The 18281-nt window shown below is 44.2% G+C and overlaps 2 protein-coding genes across 2 annotated transcripts in view; one reads left to right on the top strand and one right to left on the bottom strand.

Annotated features, from left to right (window-relative positions):
* LOC111861372 (splicing factor YJU2) overlaps positions 1-18281 on the bottom strand; it is a 211595-nt gene that overhangs the window by 137981 nt on the left and 55333 nt on the right. The gene's annotated exons all lie outside the window — the stretch shown is intronic.
* LOC111861374 (G1/S-specific cyclin-D2) overlaps positions 8932-18281 on the top strand; it is a 57038-nt gene continuing 47688 nt past the window's right edge. Inside the window, exons 1-2 of the mRNA XM_023845882.2 lie at positions 8932-9335; positions 12177-12392. Coding sequence (XP_023701650.1) covers positions 9141-9335; positions 12177-12392 — 411 coding nt within the window. The 5' untranslated portion in view covers positions 8932-9140. The remainder of the gene's footprint in view (positions 9336-12176; positions 12393-18281) is intronic.

Genomic DNA, 18281 nt, shown 5'->3' with positions numbered 1-18281 from the left:
TTAGCATCCTCACTCCACCACACTGCCCTTGTCAGAAGGACAAATGGGCGAAGCTTGGGAACCTTCTGACAAAATGATGCTATTGCCTCCTCCCGACAGTAAAGTTAACTCTTCTACTACAGTTTCTGGGAGCTGGGATAGTGTAGTCGGTATAGAGACTGGCTACGGGCTGGACAACAAAGGGGTCGGAGTTCGAGACCCTGTAAGGGCAAGAATTTTTCTTCTCTATGTCGTCCAGATCGACTTTGGGGTCCAGCCAACTTCCTATCCAATGGGTATGACTGAATGTATAAGGGGTGGGTCTTCTCGGCCCTTGATTATTGTGTTTATCCAATGGGTACATGGGCCTGTTTCCTTGGGGGTAAAGCGACCGAAGAGTGAATCTGACCACTGACCTCCAGCTAGTGCCGAGTTCAAGTAAATGTAGATTTATACATCCACTCCCACCCACGCCTTCATGGCGTACAAACTGTATACTTTCTTCCCAATATGTGATGTTACGGACGAAGTTGGGGAACTGTTTTGGTTGCTACAGGAAGTTCTGTTGACACTGCTGGATACTGTCCCGCATCGCGTTCAGGACATGACACAGCGACACAAAGAGCTGTTTGTCCTTTTCCCCTGCTGATTTGACGAGATCAGCATTTCATCAGCTGACTGGAAAGTTCTTAGGCGGCATGCGCACCCGAGTGCAGCGGTCCTACTGCATTAGCAATATCGCCTTGTATGCAGAACTGTCAGCGCTAATTTCTTGTCGCTAAGTAGCTAACGGACACTTCTTGACAACCCTTTAGTTGCTAAGCTACTCAAGGAATTCCCATCATCTTATGGCACCCACAGATTCATTACCGTGTTCACAAGAGCTCTCCACTAAGCCAGATCAATCCCGCCCGTACCACCCCTACCTATTTCTGTAACACCCATTTTAATATTATCCTCATAGATCTATTATTATTTATATAGATTATATTTTGTTTTATTTTCGGAAAAAATTTATTCGACCGCCTCTGTTGTCTAGTGGTAAGAGTTCCTGGCTACAGATCCAGAGGTCCCGGGATCGATTCCCGGCGCTACCAAATTTTCTGAGAAGTATTGGGTCTGAAACGGGATCCACTCAGCCTCGTGAGGGTAATTGAGGAGCTATTTCAAGGAAATAGCGGCTCCGGTCTAGAAAACCGAAATTAACGACCGTGGGGATCCGTTGCGCTGACCGCGTGGCACCCTCTATCCTCAAAAGTTAGCACTAACTTCGCCGAAAAGCGGCGGTCGCTCGGTCGGTATAGTTCGCTTGCGGACTCAAGCCACGGAGTGTTGTTGTTTTTTTATTAAGTGCTTACCTGCAATAGGCCACTGCTGTCGGCAACCACTATAATAAATTAAATTATTAAAATTATCATTTTATCCAGATTTTCAGTTTTGTTTAACGTCCACCATGAAACAATATCTAGATTCGAAATTAAATCCTTTTAAAATTCGTCACTGCACTACATGCTTCGGCCTACTCGGCCATCTTTAGGTGCGTTGAAATTGACTTCAATTAAAAACACAGGAAGGAACAGCTGTTTTCACAGAATTTCAAGGCACCTGATGACGGCCGAGTAGACTGAAACGTGTAGTACTTACTTACCACTGTAGGTCACGGTGCAAGGGCCGAGAAGGCCCACTCCTTATACATACTTACTTACTTACTCATACAGCTGAGCCCTTCTGTAGGAGCCGCCAATTCTGCAGCTACTCAAAAATTTCTCAGCACTTTATGGAACCCGAAGGTTCATTACCGTGTTCACAAGAGCCCTCCACTGGTCACTATCCTGAGCCAGATCAATCCAGTCCACACCATCCCATCCTATCTCTCTAAGATCCATTTTAATATTGTTTACCCACCTACGCGTTGGCCTTCCCAGTGGTTCTTTCCTTCTGGCTTTCCCACCAATATTGTATATGTATTTCTCGTCTCCCCCATTCGTGCTACATGCCCCGCCCACCTCATCCTCCTTGACTTGATCATTCTAATACAAGTTATGAAGCTCCTCATTATGCAGTTTTCTCCAGCCTCCTGTCACTTCATCTCTCTTCGGTCCAAATATTCTCCTCAACATCCTGTTCTAGAACACCCTCAGTCTATGTTCCTCCCTTAATGTCAGAGACCACGTTTCACACCCATACAGAACAGAAACATGTAGTGCAGTGACGAATTTGGAAGTATTTAATTTTAAATATAGATATTGTTGAGCGTCCTTGGCCCCTTCCTATACCTGATCTTTACTTCCGATATCCCGCAGTCACAAGAAATAACCCTGGCCACATTTGCAGGTGACATTGCAGTCCTGTCCTCCCATACAAACCCCAACAGAGCGTCCGAAACATTACAGAACTATTTAAATGTTCTCCAGGACTGGCTACGACAATGGAAAATCAAAGTGAATAATACACGTACTAAATCCGCACAAATAGCATTCACCACCAAACGTAGGACGTGCCCACAAGTTACCATAAACAACGAACCAATTCCAGAACAGTCCGAAGTCAAGTACCTCGGACTCCACTTAGGCCAAAAGCTGACATGGAAAGCTCACATCCAAGCTAAGAAACTGCAGTAACAACAAAAGCAAGAAATATGAACTGGCTATTAGGCAAAAACTCCCAACTGTCAATGGCAAATAAACTCCTAATCTACAAAACCATATTAAAACCCATCTGGACATATGGGATTGAACTGTGGGGATGCAGTAAACCCTCCAATACAAATGTTCCAGTTAAAAATGTTACGCTCAATAACAAACGCCCCATGGTTCGTATCCAATCACACCCTTCATGCAGATCTCGGAATATCCTTCATAAAGGAATTAATCAACAAAAAAGCCATCAAATATAGAGATCGCATCGTAGACCACGACAACCATCTAATAAATGAACTCGCCGCCCAACACCTGGCGAACTGAAGACTCCAACGTCATTGGCCGGAAGACCTAAACTAGGCGACGCGTGAAGAGCCATCAGTGGATGGTAACTACGGCGCCCGGACATTTACTTATTGCTCTGTTGTCACTAGAGTAGATTTTAAATTAGCAATCAAATAATTAAAAAAAAAAGATATTGTTGCATGGTGGACGGTAGACAGAACTGTACATTCTAATACCAACTGCGACAGGACGCCGTGACAGCGGCTGTTGCAACCACTGCACACGCTCAGGCAGTCGTAATATCGAAACAATGCAACCAACAACTTGCTGTTATATCACGGGCACTTCCCCTCCGCATTTCGTTCTCTCTTTCCCGGTACTAAACAAATTAACCACAAATATTCTAGATAAGCTACAGCAATGGCGCGCACTGCTCATAGGCGAACAGTTGCAACGAGAAGAGCGGTGTACTCTGTAACGGAGTGCAGCCTAGAGTTCTGCATGGGTGTGAAACTTGCTCTCACATTGAGAAAAGAACAGACTGAGGGTGTTTGAAAGCAGTGTGCTGGGGAGGATATCCGGACAGGAGAATGGAGCAGACTGTGTAATGAGGAGCTTCATAATTTCTACTCTCTTCGCAAATATTATTACAATGATGAAGTCAAGAATGAGATTGACAGGGCGTGTAGCACGCATGGGGCAACAAGGAATGCATATAGGATTTTGGTTGGAAAGTCAGCAGGGAAGAGACTATTATAGAGGTTTAGAAGTAGGTGGGAGGATGATATTAAAATGGATCCAAGAGAAATAAGATAGGGTGGTACGGACTGGATTGATCTGGCTCAGGAGAGGGACCAGTGGACGGCTGTTCTGAACACGGTAATGAATCTTACGGTGCCATAAGATGATGGGAGTAGCTTAGCAACTGGTGGCTTCTCAAGGACTCGGCTCCGTGGAGTTAGTTAAAGGAGGAGGAGGAGGAGGAGGAAGAAGAAGAAGAAGAAGAAACGCAAGCGACTGGCGTCAGAGTTTTCGATGTAATGGAGGTAACTCGAAGGTGAGCATGATTGCGTGCAAGAAGAAACAGCAGATACAACAGGAGGACGTATGTGCGTGAATCGAACGCTGGTCGTCCATTCCGTGGCATTACCGACTGAGCTATCCGGGCTCCTCTCCAAGTCGAGCAAACTTTTACTGACGAAGGAGGCAATTCAGATGCGAGATTTCGGGTATTCACTTCGTTGACTATTAAGATTGTTTTTTGCATCATCAAGCCGTGCGGTAAAAATTCGCCACCGTTTCAAAGAAACGTAAAGCCCCCATCTTCAGGGTCGAAGAGATACTAAGGAATCGCTGAGAAAGAAACAATCTTACTTAGCATAGCTTCGATCCTGACGATGGGAGGCAGTCCGTTACTCCGAAACGTCAATGAGCTTCTACCGGTCTGCAGGGCAACACATCGCAGAAGACAGTATTATCCATATCCATCGTTCTTGAAAGCGGTAAAAGTTCACTGGCGTTTCGGAGAAAGCAGAGGCAGGACATACTGAATGGGTATCGGTGGGCAAAACGGCCTCGGCATGAAACTCACCGCTCACCTCCATCCAGTGTCAAAACCAAGAATGCGTGGATCTATACCTTCAGTGCCTTCTACGTCTTCATGTCTTAAGAACAGGGCCAAATTTACCTCCTACAGTTGCTGGGTTACCTTCTCATGGCCATTCACCTACCTGACTTTATTATTTGCCTTTGTGTTTGACGGTATTCGTTGAAGGACAATAGTGAAGGAGATTTCTAGCACAGAGGCTCAAGACTGCTGTCATGGTAGCAACGTTTCTGAGGAGCCTCTATCTTGGTCACCGCCTTCCGAACCTCAAAATTTACATGGTAGAGAAATTTGATGGATTTTATTTGATATTCCAAGGGTTTCCTAACTTTCCTCGTTCCGTTTATCGCCTCAGAAGACGAGTTTCTTGAACTGATGACTCTATAGTAGCTAGTCACTTCTACTGGCTGTAAAAGTACAACAGAAAACGCAAATGTTTTGATGTGTCCGGGTTGTTCTACCGCAGCGCTCAGAGTGCGAATGTGGCTGTACTCTGCACCCACCCCATCTTATCTTTCTGGATACGTCTATTACTCATGAACTCTCTGGAATTAATAAGAACGTGTCATGAATGTCAGATACATAAGGTAGAAGGCTGTGCAGAGAGATTAAAGAAGGAACTGGAAGTAATAGGTTGAGCATATATCTAGCAAAACCAGACAGAGATACAGACACAAACAAAACAAACTCCGTGGCCTTAGTCCGCAAGAGAACTATACCGACCGAGCGACCGCCGCTTGTCGGCGAAGTTAGTGCCAACTTCTGTTTTGTCTAGTGGGTTTCTGCTATTTTGCCACCTGCGTCTTGCTTGGCGTTTTTTGTAGACTAATTCCCTGATGTGTACTGGAACGCTATGAGCTTCCTGAGTTATCTTTTTTCTTCCTGGTGTGGATATCCATGCAGCTGTTTGTATTAGTTTGGTTATGTAGTCCACTGCGTCTTCAAGATCTTGGTTTTCTTTTAGTGGGAGATTTAGGGCAATGTTGTCGTTGATGTAATTTTGGAATTGCGTCCAATTGGTATTTCTATTACAAAGCTGGTGGCGGTTCCTTCCAGATTACGTGATTACTTAGTGTTATTATGATCGGACTGTGGTCTGATGACACGTCTAGCTTAGTTTCTATGGAGCTGTAAATGCCTTTTGTGATTGCAAAGTCTAACAGGTCCGGTGTTTCATTTAAATCAGTAGGCCAGTATGTCGGCTCTCCTGTTGATATGCAGTTCAGGTTGCTTTGCTATATAGCGTTCTGCAGATTTCTACCCTAAGGTGTGATCAGTCTGGAGCCCCTTGCAGTGTGTTTGGCGTTCCAGTCGCCGGCCACTAGGTAGTGTGGACCAAGTTGGAGCAGAAAATCTTCGTATTCTTGATGGGAGATCGCATGTCTTTGGGGGCTGTACTCGTATATTGCAGCGATGACCATAGGTCGGGCCATGGATTCTAGCTTTATTATTGTGCTTTGTATTTTATTCGTGATATATGGTTCTATTGCGTAGTGTTTCCACTTTGTTTTGATAATAAGACCTGAGCCTGCGTGGGCTGTCCCATCAGGGTGGTTGGCTTAGTAGGTTGTATAATAAGGTATTCTGATGACGCTTTGTTCAGCAGTATGGCTTTCTGATATTAGTAGGATGTCTATTTTATTTATTTTTTTTAAATACAGTAATTTCTTCAATATGGTTGTTTATGCCATTGGGATTCCATGCTGCTATTCTTACCGTTTTCGCTGTTTGCGCTATTTGTTTATAATAGTGTTTTTTTTTCTTTTTCCTTCGCACTACAGCCCCAGTGGGCCTAGGCCTACCTCCATGAACTCCGTTCACTTCGGTTTTTCTAGATCTTACACATACGGTAGGACTCCTTGGGCGAGTGATCAGCTCGTCGCAAGGCCTCTACTTGTAGACAAACACAGAAAAACGCACACAAACATCCATGCCCTGAGTGGGATTCGAACCCACGATCCCGGCTTCCGAGTGAGCGAAGACAGTGCATGTCTTAGACCGCTCGGCTACCGTGACCAGCATAATAGTGGTTAGCATGGTTAATATCATACTGTTTTGGTTGAGAAGCTGGTTGAACATGTTTTTGAATTCGTTGAGAAACACTGTAAACTGACTTACGATATCTGCGGGACTGTTGTTGGTTTGGTGGGTCGCTGGTCTTTCAGATGCTACTTGTGAATAACTTATATATTTCGACGTACGTAGTTTGTGGCGTGTTAAGGTGTATTATTGATTCTTTTGGGATTATACGGTGCAGCCAGCCGGTCACGGTAGCCGAGCGGTCTAAGGCATGTACTGTCTTCGCTCGTTTGGAAACCGGGATCGTGGGTTCGATCCCACTCAGTGCATGGATGTTTAATTTGTGTGTGTGTGCGTTTTTCTGTATTGGTGTACAGGTAGAGGCCTTGCGACGAGCTGATCACCCGCCCAAGGAGTCCTACCGAACGTGTAAGATCTAGAAAAACCGAAGTGAACGGAGAAGTTCGTGGAGGTAGGCCTAGGCCCACTGGGGCAATAGTGAGTGATAAGGGGGAAAAAAATACGGTGCAGCCTTCGAAATTAGCAGGATGATTTCCGTTGCAAAGGACACATTTAGCCGGGGTGTCTCGGTTTTCTACAGGATTGGGTGTCATGCGGTCCATTGCATTCGACACAATTGGTTTGGTACAATATTTTTTTGATTGACCATAGTCTTGGCATCTTGTGCATTGTCCAATAGTGTTTTTGCATCTGGGCGGTTCAACACGAAGTTTGCAGTTTAGCAAAAATTCTAAGTTGTAAATTTCTTTGTTGTTGCTTTATGGTTAGAAGTTAACAAAGAAGAGAGGCAATGGTTCTTTGCTGACTCTGTTTTACATTTATCATGTGTTTTACTTCATGCCCTTTCTTGTTTAATTCTTCTGTTATGTCGGATATTGGTATAGAGTGATGCAGGTCGCGAATTACTTCTGGGCGGTTCAACACGAAGTTTGCTTGGTACGTGTGATGTATGATTTTTTCCTCCCTAACGTGCTGTATATTTAGCATTGCTTTAAAGTTATTCACCCCGTAAATGTAGACAGGTGGTGGTTTCGGTTATCAGGATTCTTTGAGATTGGTGGTTGCCTATTTTGGTTGTTATCGCGGGGTAGTTCACTAAGAGAGTCAAATCTGTTAGTAGTCTGGATTTGCTCTGCTATTTCGGCAGGTGTTTTTGGTAGTTTATTCTTTTCCGTTTGTTACTCACTGTTTGCCAGTGATGTTTGTTGAAGCCGTCTTCTTCACGCATGTTTAGGTCGTCTTCGCTGTACGAAGTAGTATCATTTCTTCGGTTGTACCTGACGGTGAATTTGTCGATTGGGTTGCGGTAGTTGTGCTTGATTTGTTGTTATCTGGTTCGTCCTTATCGGCGGAAATTGTAAGTTGTATGACCATTGGTTTGGTTGATTGTAATAGGCCTGCGATGTTTGTGGTTGGTTTGGCGTGGTTTGTAGAGGAGGTTGATTGTGCATGGGTGGTGCTGTCCCAGCTTCGTTCCCAATTGGGAAAGTCACTCGCTCTGCGGAATCCTTTTTGCGCTGAGTTAGTTGTACGCACGTCGGATTGGGTTGGCGGGTTGTACAGCTACTTAATTCGACTTGTACGTTTGGGTTTGTCTTCCCTTTCATCTATAAGCACTGCTTTACGGAGCGGCACCTGACACATTTCCGCACTGTTCGCTCCTAGGAAGCGTACTCAGGATGGAAATAGGTCGTTTCCGAGACGACGTGTTCTTTAGAACAGCGGACGATGTACTAAGTCCAAAATCCCAGCAATCCCGAGTTTCGGCGGAGCCACTTCTATCTTTACGGTGATGCACCTTGGCATATGTTACACAAGTTGGTGCTTCCAACTGAGGTTCTAGAACGTTAGTACACGGTGACATCTGGGGCTTGTACAATAGGCCAGAAGTGGCCGCAGTACAAGGGACTTAGTCCCACCCCACTAGCATAAAAAAAATTACTGCCAACTTTAGCAGATAGAAGGTGTCACGTGGTCAGCTCAAAGGATCCCCACGGCCGTTAATCTCTGTTTTCTAGACCGGAGCCGCTATTTCCTTGAAATAGCTCCTCAATTATCCTAACGTGACTGAATGGACCCCGTTCCAGACCCACTACTTCTCAGAAAATCTGGTAGCGCCGGGAATCGAACCCGGGACCTCTAGATCTGTAGCCAGGAGCTCTGACCATTAGCTGCCGAAAAAACCTCAGGCGTCTGTGAAAATACTGAATCACGCGAGAGCGGCGGAATGCTAGCGATACCCCTACTCCGGTCTTGTCATGACGCGTTCCCATTGGCCAGACTTGGCTCTGGGAATTTAGGGGCACCCGACGGGGGAATCTCTTTTCATGCTCAGGGTCGTGTAGGATGAACGAAGACATTCTGGCCTGGTAGTTGGCCAGATGGAGACTGCATGCGGTATATAGCTCGAATTTTTTCCTCGCCCCACATACGTACGAACAGCTGACATCTCCACAGCACAACGCAAAATATTAATATTAGAAACTAATGTATTCTACGGTTTAAATAGTGGCTTAATTTTTGTAACCAAAGCCACAAAATAAATTATATATTAGTATAATTGAGGGGACGTTTGCAGTTATAGAGGTATAATGGACCTTCTGTGCTGTGAGACCGAGTGTGAGTGTCGTGCTTATCCCGATCCTGTGTTGTTGAACGATGAACGGGTATTACAAAACTTGTTGAACACAGAAGACAGATACTGCCCCTCCAGTTCGTATTTCGAGTGTGTTCAGAAAGATTTAACTCCACAAATGCGGACGATACTTGCAGAATGGATGATGGAGGTAAGTTTTCAAAAAATTTTATTTCCGAAAAATATTTTGTCTTCATAATTTTTCTGTGCGTTCGTCTCGTGAAACAGCTCGGACGAATTTCGATAAAATTGTACAAGAAGGCGAGCTACTGCTGTTTTCCTGGGGTTTTCGATCCTGAAGATGGACGCACTACGTTTATCAGAAACGTCAGTGTGAACTATGGGACAGCATGTCACTTCCTCACATCCCACAAGGTTGTATTCTTCACGTAATTAATTGCACGTCACAAGGTCATTAGCAAGGTTCTCATGTTGAAGCAAATTCTGGGCGAGACTTTTATGAATGAATAGGTGTATGTCCGTGGCTGTAACGGGGTTTAATATAAAAGTTTGCGTTTACATGTTTCGGCCACTACTGGCCATCATCAGAAGGTACAGCCAACGCTAGACAGAAATAATTTACATGCAAAAGGTAAAGTTGGCCCTGTGCTTAAGTAATTAAAACACTACGCCATGAAGGCGTATGGGGAGTGGATGTGTACATCCACATTTTCTTGACCTCGGCACTAGTTGGAGGTGAGTGGTCAGCTTAGCGCCCCTAATGCTTTATCCCCGGGGAAAGAGCCCCCGGTGTCCATTGGATAGGAGGTTAGGTGGACCCCAGAGCCGGTGTGGACGACATGGAGAAGAGAAAATTCTCGATCCTAACCGGGACTCGAACTTCGAGACCTCGGTCTCCCAGCCCCTAGCTACATTGTATAAATGGATTTATACTATTATAAGTCGAGTTGTAAATTTAAATACTAATTTAATTACAATTTGTGTTGCTTGAAATTAAATTAAAAACCTTGGCTGTATATGAACATGGTGACGGCCGTATTTTTCTGTAGCTGGCAGTGACACGGGTGTTCGGGTGAGCATTGATAAAATAGCTCAGTTCTGCCCATGGCGACCGCTGTGAGAACCTCAGAACTGTACGACAGTGAATCATTGTTCCATGACGTTATGATCTGTCCAATCAGTACAATTCAGTAGTTAAGCTTATTTGTTTTGCAGTAAGTGGCACAGTTTGCTGGACAACAAAAGTAATTAGCGAGCGTGTATGCTTGTTTGAACGAAGTCGCCATGTTCAAGTAATTATAATGCATCTCAGACGTTGAATGTATGGTCCCAGCGTGGACCTTGTATTACTTAATCCCTTTTTGACATCTCACAATGTCAAGGCCCCGTCTGTAATTACGAACTGCCATTCGGGACCTCCACAGACACCGCACTATGACGGTCTCCGTGGGGAAGTGAAAATCTACTTCAATATGTCGTTGGATGTAACGCCGTGTTGTCTGGTAGGCCACGGACGTTTGAGAAGAACATCCAGCCTCCATCTTCAGGGTCGAAGCCCATCAGGAAAGGTGAAAACTGCAAATTGCACAATGAGGAACTAAATGTACTTTTCGCCAAGTCAGGGAGGATGAGATTGACAGGGAATGTAGCACACATGAGGCTAAGCTGAATGCATGTGGGAAAGCCAGGAGAGTCGACTAGGAAGCCCTAGACGTACGTTGGAGGATAATATTAAAGTCAATTTTAGTGAAATAGAATGTGCTAGTATTGACCTTCGGCTTTCTTAAAACGTTGGGAAATTCTTAAGTAACCGAGCTACTGGTGGCTACTCAAGGATTTGACTCCATTAAGCAGGAAGCCACCAAGAAGCAGTTTACTCTTTGAGCCTAAGTTAGTGAGTTCCTCCGAAACGTCGGTGGACTTACACAAGACTACACGGCGGTACATGCTGGAAGATAGTACATTTTTATCGCTGTGAGAACCTCAAGGTCAACTTGGTTTGTACCGTTTAAAAATATTTGTTTTTACGAAGCGCGCCAGAGTTATTATTGTTGAAACACTAAGAATAATTTTAATTTCCGATATTAATATTCCCCCCCCAAAAAATCTAGGGGCGACGGGACAAATCCCCCCCCCGGCTGGCGCCCATGGGCTCGTAACGCACACTTAATTCTGGCTTGCACCGGTCCGTTAGAACACGCACCGTTCACATTCTGCTTTTCGTAACCACTTGAGGTCTGCATTCTTTCCACAATGTATTTATGGCTTCCATATGATTGTCACAATAGACAGCGATTATTTCCATAAACAGCAATACTAGGTTAGTCTTTGTAATGGAGACACGGTATGTTTTCTGTGAGGTAGGAACTGAATTTTTAAACTTTTTTCTTTTGGATTATATTACGACACGACGCTGTCGGTATCTGGTCTGTATAATATTGAATGACGGATGAATAATTAATTGGAAAGGATTTGAAGCAAGTGGCCATGGCCTAATATGAATTACCCGACAATATGCCTGTAGGTAAAGGAAAAAAAAAGCTTAACCCTGTTACAGGCCGTGGAGGCCCATAGGACTGAGAGACGTCGAGGCTCCCACATTTTCTAGACGCTCACAGATGGCGGTGAGGTCATCATAATGCGTCGGTAGCCCTTTATCTTCAGGAAGATTCCTGATACTCATTTCAGTTAGAGGCTGAGTCAACTTCAGGGCCATGGTGCAGCTGGAAGGATTAGGTGAATTGAAAAAATCCAATGAGCACATCGGGAATCGCACCTGCGACTTTCCGGCTTGTAGCATAGTGCCTCAACCTACTACGCTAGAGCGTGCAGGTACCGAGGAAAACCATAGAAACTCGTCAGGATAGTCGATATCCCGACCGAGAGTCGAACCGATTATCTCCTCAATAGCAAGTCTTAAAAAAGAGTGTTTATCTGTAGCCCATGCTGTTTGGTTGAAATGTACGTCATCCAGTACAAAGTCGCTGTTGTGATCCTGCATAATGTCACCATTGTGATGTGTTGTGTTCAGGTGTGCGAAGAGCAGAAGTGTCAAGAGGAGGTGTTCCCTCTCGCAATGAACTACGTAGACAGGTTCCTCAGTGTGTGTCCGATCAGGAAAAGTCAACTGCAGCTGCTCGGAACGGCGTGCCTTCTGCTCAGTTCCAAACTCAGACAACCCCATCCTTTGGCGACCGAGGATCTAGTCATCTATACCGACAATAGCATCTCCGTGGATGAACTGTGGGTAAGTTACGTACCCTCTCACAGACACTTTGAAAGCCGTAATATTGTGCCAAATTCTGGGAGCCTTTAGGTAGGCCGCACACCCGCATGCGTCAAGACGTGTAAGAGTCAAGACACGATTCTGCGACATGATTCAAAGAAGGAAGCACAGTTGAAACGAATGAGATTATGAAAACAGCCGCACACCGGTCTGAGTCATGATGTTGACGTCAGCTTCATGCTGACGAATCACGAATGAAGCAAGACTGCGTCTTTTGTCTCATGTCTTGATGCTTGTCTGACGCAGTTGGTGTGTGGCCGCCCTTAAGGAACCGTAGTTACTATACTGTGCGTGTTTCTGGACCTTGTGCTCGGCACAGTTCAGGGTGTGTGGTTACAATGCGTCACCCACCCTCCCCCTCCATGCAACCGCAACCACTGCTATACATCTCATCTGTACGGATGGAGTACTACTTTTCTACGTTTGTTCCTTTTCAGAATAAAATGGTCGGTGTTGAGATTAACGATAATTACGAGTTAACATGTGACCAAAATGGCTATGAAACTTTATACTGCCATATTGTCCGCCATGTCAGCGCTGCCAACCACAGAAGTTTCAGAAGCCATAGCCTAATGCTGAAGGGCTTGCAGGCATTTAGTTATATGAGAAGTACCAAAAGCCGAACTTTTTCAAAACGGAGACCAAAGTCTGATCTTTTAAAAGAAACATAAGCTTTGGATCTTGTTTGTAGAAATGAACTTACAAAGTTGGCAACGCTAATGTGGCGGAGGGCATGGCGGTAAGATTTCCAAATCACTTGGCTCACTCATTAATACGGAAGTACCGAACTAATGTTAATTATTGCAAATTGGCTGTGATTACATTTATTTCCATTGTATATCGATCTGACAATACTGGGGGATTTCAGATGAATTATATTTCGTATGTCCTCATGGAAAATGTTTTAATTCCAAATGTTAACGTGTTTGATATGGATTCATTACAGCAAGTAGGCGTTAAATATAACCGAAGACGGTTACACAAGTTTTGAATATGCGACCTGGGAGGAACGCTTAAAAACAGATTGCAGTTGCGTGAATAAAGATATTTAAAGCAGATTAAATTCTGGCCTGCATCCACTCACTCAGATCCGAACTTTCTGTTGTATCGTCTGCTGTGAAGAAACGTCACACGAGAAACTTTTAATTGCGTAACGACTGATGAAACGCCCCGCAGGTCGCATGATGTCGAAACATGTCGGATTTTCAGTTATGTTAAATAAAGTAACACCTCATGATGTGATTTGGCGCAGCCTAGATACTCTTTTTTTTTTTTATTTTCAAAACCAGTTTTGTTTGAGCGTGAAACTTGGTCTGTTTCATTACGGGAAGAACACTGTTTGAGAGTGTTTGAGAAAGGGTGCTGAGGAGAAATTTGAATCTCAGAGGGATGAAATAACAGGATACTGGAGAAAACTGCAATGAAGAGCTTAATAATTGCATTCCCCGCCAAATACAATAATCAGATGGAGGTTGATATGAGTAAGGAATGCAGCACGCATGTGAGGTAAGAGAAATGCATTCAAAGTTCTAATAGGGAAATGTTAAGGAAAGAAACGTGCCACTAGGGAAACCTAGACGTAGATGGATATTCAGTAAATAGCATAGGGAGGGTTCGACTTGATTCATCTGGCACAGGATAAGGACAAGCTGTTATGAACAAGGTAATGAACCTTCATGTTCATGCTGGGAATTTGAGTGGGTGAGCAAACTGTTGGCTCCTCCGAAGGGACTGGTCAAGGGAGTTACTGTTGAGAGCGTCTTTAGGTTACAGATATTTTCTAGACGCGGAGGGTAGCTGCAAATTAGACACAAATTGTCCACCAGCTTGGGGGTTGGGTGCGGGCCCAACACTTCCTCACCGTAAAGAATCATTAGGAAATGCTAACGATAACTGTGTACTGTAGAGCGAGACAGTTAGATATCGGGCTTCGGAAAACCCACGGCTCCTGCCGGTCCATGGATAGAGGTGGGAATGCAGTGGGGAAAGGATTGCCACAACAAGAATAATATTCCTGGAACGTTGGGAATAAACATTCTGTGGCAATCAGGTTTCCACAACTGGGGCGTACGGCTCTCAGGGACTAGTCCGCGCCAAACGTTTCGGAAAAATTTGCAATTAACATAAGGAGTTTTGACAACTCTTCTCAAGTTTTTAACCCCGAAGATGGCAAGTACATGATTTGCCGAAAGGTTCGAAAATCATCAAAATTCGACGTGGACTAGTCCCGAGAGCCGAAGACTCAAACATTTTCTGGCCTGTTACTTCTTTCGAAGGGGCAGATTTGTCTATTAGGTCGATAAAGTGACTGAGGGGACATAATGTTGAAATGTGAATGGGTGTGGATTGGAAAGGTGGCTAGGGAAGGCTATATTAAGCTGCTGTTGTAATATTCGGCCGGAGGAATGGAGGAAAGCTACAGCGAATGCCAGTTAAATTCCTGACATGGCGGTTAGCAAACACTGACCTGCTGGAATTCACCAAGGGGGTTGGCATAGCAGTAGAGTTCTGGACTCGTATTTGTGATGTGCTCGTTTCAAATCTTGGCCGGTACAGTAGTTATCCGGACAGATTTTTCATAGTTTTCCTCAGTGATTCCAGGCAAATGCCGTAGTACCTCAATTACAGGATGATCGCCTCTTTCCAAATCCTTTTCATTTCCTCCCATCCGGCTTACTGTCCGTTGGTATGTGCACTCAACACGGAAATTTCGCTGGAAGAAACTAATCAGCGTCTTCGGCATGGCATTGGAAGGTCTCGAGTTCAAACGTCTGCCCGGAGATAGGCTATCCAGATAGTTTTTCGTGGGTTTCTTCAGTCTCTAAAGGAAAACTGTGCCTATACCTTTTGTTGGGTCTGTTCAGCGATGTACGCTTGAGATGTGAGCACAAACATGTGTCTGTTATTGTGCAGTCCAATTTAAGTCAAAACCGTAATGTGGCGACAGAATTCGGTAAATTTATCTAATATCAAATTTAATGAAAATCCCTTCAGGCGTTCTCGAGTTGTTACATGCGGATAGAACGCGACACGACAAAGCCAGTAGGCGCAATCTTGCTACCTTGCTACCGCGCCGAGATGATGTCTTCCAGCATAACGAATTATTTGCTGATGTTGCCAGTAGTCATTTATTGATTTACGTTGTAAAGGCGCTCCAGAAGAGCATTGGGTAAATTAAAAACTTGTAAATAAAGAGCTGCGGGTCACGGTAGCCGACCGGTCTAAGGCATGTACTGTCTTCGCTCGCTTGGAAACCGGGATCCTGGGTTCGAATCCCACTCAGGGTATGGAAGTTTAGTTTGTGTGTGTGCGTTTTTCTGTGTTTGTGTACAGGTAGAGGCCTTGCGACGAGCTGATCACCTGTCCAAGCAGTCCTACCGAATGTGTAAGATCTAGAAAAACCGAAGTGAACGGAGAAGTTCATGGAGGTAGGCCTAGGCCCACTGGGGCTGTAGTGCCAAGGAAAAAAAAATAAAGAGTTAACTACCCACAATAAATTAAGGAGAGGGGTTGCATGAGCAGGCCAACCCATCTCAGAGAGTTGTATGTATCAATTAATGTAAAATGTTTTGCATAGTTTGTTATTTTATTTTAAGAATGATTCTATTTCAGATTTTGTATCGTTGCGCGCAGCGTCTGTTGCCGATCGCTTAACCGCGTTATATTGAGAACTAAAACGACGTAAATGAAGGTGTCGTTACTGATAGCGTAATGGCGTTAAAATGAAAATGAAAAGCCATAAATTAAGAAGTGGTATATATTTTTCAGTGGCGTTAAATCGAAATAGCTCAAATGAAGAAATGGCTGATGTCTACAGTTTAATATGTTGGATCTTTGGTTCTCGTGGCGGTAACTGAAGAGTAAGGTCTACTGGATTGTAATGCCGAGCAGTTCGGAGAAAGCCCGACGTTTCGACATATCGCTTCTGCCACTTTCGAAGAATAAGCCAAGCCAGAAAGGAGGAGGCGGCAGGCAGTCTCGGGCTGTTCCGAGCTGCACAGCGTTACAATTCAGAAGACTGTACCCTTCACCTTAAATCTTTATAAAGCTAATTGGTTACTATATGTACCACCTGCTGTAACATACTAAAACTCTGCATTCTGCCCACACAGTGCAGGTACGTGTTCCGTATGGTGCTCACAACAAACAGCTACTGTTTCCCTAAACAGCATTAACAGGTTGTGCTTGGTGGCGGTGACGTAATGTGTTTCCTGTGAGGTACGAACTGAATTTTTATATATTATTGGAAGAAATTAAGCCTTTAAGACAGAGGAGAGCACCCGTGTTTAGGCGGGGTCGAATACCTCCACCGTGACCCCGCGAGTCGTATNGGGGTCAAACACCTCCACCGTGACCCTGCGAGTCATAGGAGGCGACGAAAAGGGAAGTCTGAAATTTGAGACAGTAAAATATGGTCTCGAGTACCAAGGGACTCTAACCCGAGAAAGACTGCGCTGGCAAGGACCGTCAGCATATACAAAAGACAGACCCCTCCTCTCGTTAGAGAGGGCCCCAACACAAAAACAAGACCGTAACTATCAAACGGTAATAAATATCTGGTCATGAGCCTCAGGAGGGTGCTCGACACCAAGACTTACTGACTGGCCGTAAGTCGCAATGTGACTTTTGACTTTGACTTAAGCGTTTAAAGGGTTAATGCGGTTAAATTTTGAATATGGCAGTGTAAACTTCCGATCTGTTCTGTTGTATTGCGGATATTTGTGAAAATTGGGCAATTTGATGAAAAGTATGACCACTGAAATTCTTTGCATGTACATAAACAGATAACTTCTACTGGTTATGACTTCGTACCATTGGAACGTAAATAGTTTGTATTGCTGTCTGAACTATTAAGGAATGTTTAAGTTGGAATGTGTTTAATAATAGACATGCAGGGAAACTTTATCAGTTTAACTGTAGTTATCAGAGCAACTACCGGGGAAGGAAGTATACAGGATATAGGAAACTTGGCTATCACGAGCGCCGAAACGAGCCAACCGCAAGACAAACTCTTGAATGGGAACCAACATTCTGGCGTGTTGCAATAATAGCAATGAACTTTTTGCAATGTTGAGAGAGATTACTAAATATAATATTTGAGGATTGCTGTTTTCTGGAACGCTATGCAATGTAATCTGGTAAGATGGAGCAAAGTACATCGCATCACATCCCAGAATAGTCCTAATGTTTTATAATAATTTGGCAAGTTTAACCGTAGTTTTTATGCATGTATGCAGATTATCCGAATGCGTTTAACCTCGTCAGGCAAGTTCATCTACTTAAAATATAAAGGTTTGAGTTCCGTCGTTACAGAAATCGCATTGCGTTTGCCTTTCCATTTATTTACTGTGCGTAGATATTGTCACGCCTATTAGTGATTAATAGACGCGGGTTTGGATTGGTGAATCGGTTTATTGGATATTCACTAGTCGTAACTAAAAGTAACTATAGCACTCTAAAGATAACTGTAATTATAACACATAAAATAAAGTCTTCTGTATGCACTTTAACTTGTCGTTGCTAACAGATCTAAACAATGGCTATTCCTCTGCAAAGTTTTCTCTACCCGTTTCCTGGTAACGGATTTTAACACAGGAACTATAACTCTCACGCTCCAGATATCACTGCACTACAACACACGTTAAGTCCTCACTGGCCGCCTTCTAATTCGTTGCGCTGTCCACGTGACACCTCTATTCGCAACATTTGGCACGAACTTCGCCGATAAGTGGCGGTCGCTTGGTCGGTATAGTTCGCTTGCGAACTACAGGCCACGGAGCTTTTTTTTTGTTTCTTTTGTGCATCATGGATTGATTAGGCACAGGTTGGTGATTGAAAATTTTTGAAGGG

This window comes from Cryptotermes secundus, unplaced genomic scaffold (assembly GCF_002891405.2).
Source record: "Cryptotermes secundus unplaced genomic scaffold, Csec_1.0 scaffold289, whole genome shotgun sequence".
NCBI classification, from domain to species: domain Eukaryota; kingdom Metazoa; phylum Arthropoda; class Insecta; order Blattodea; family Kalotermitidae; genus Cryptotermes; species Cryptotermes secundus.
Note: the sequence above shows the minus strand (reverse complement) of the source record. Positions and strands in the feature narration are given on the sequence as shown.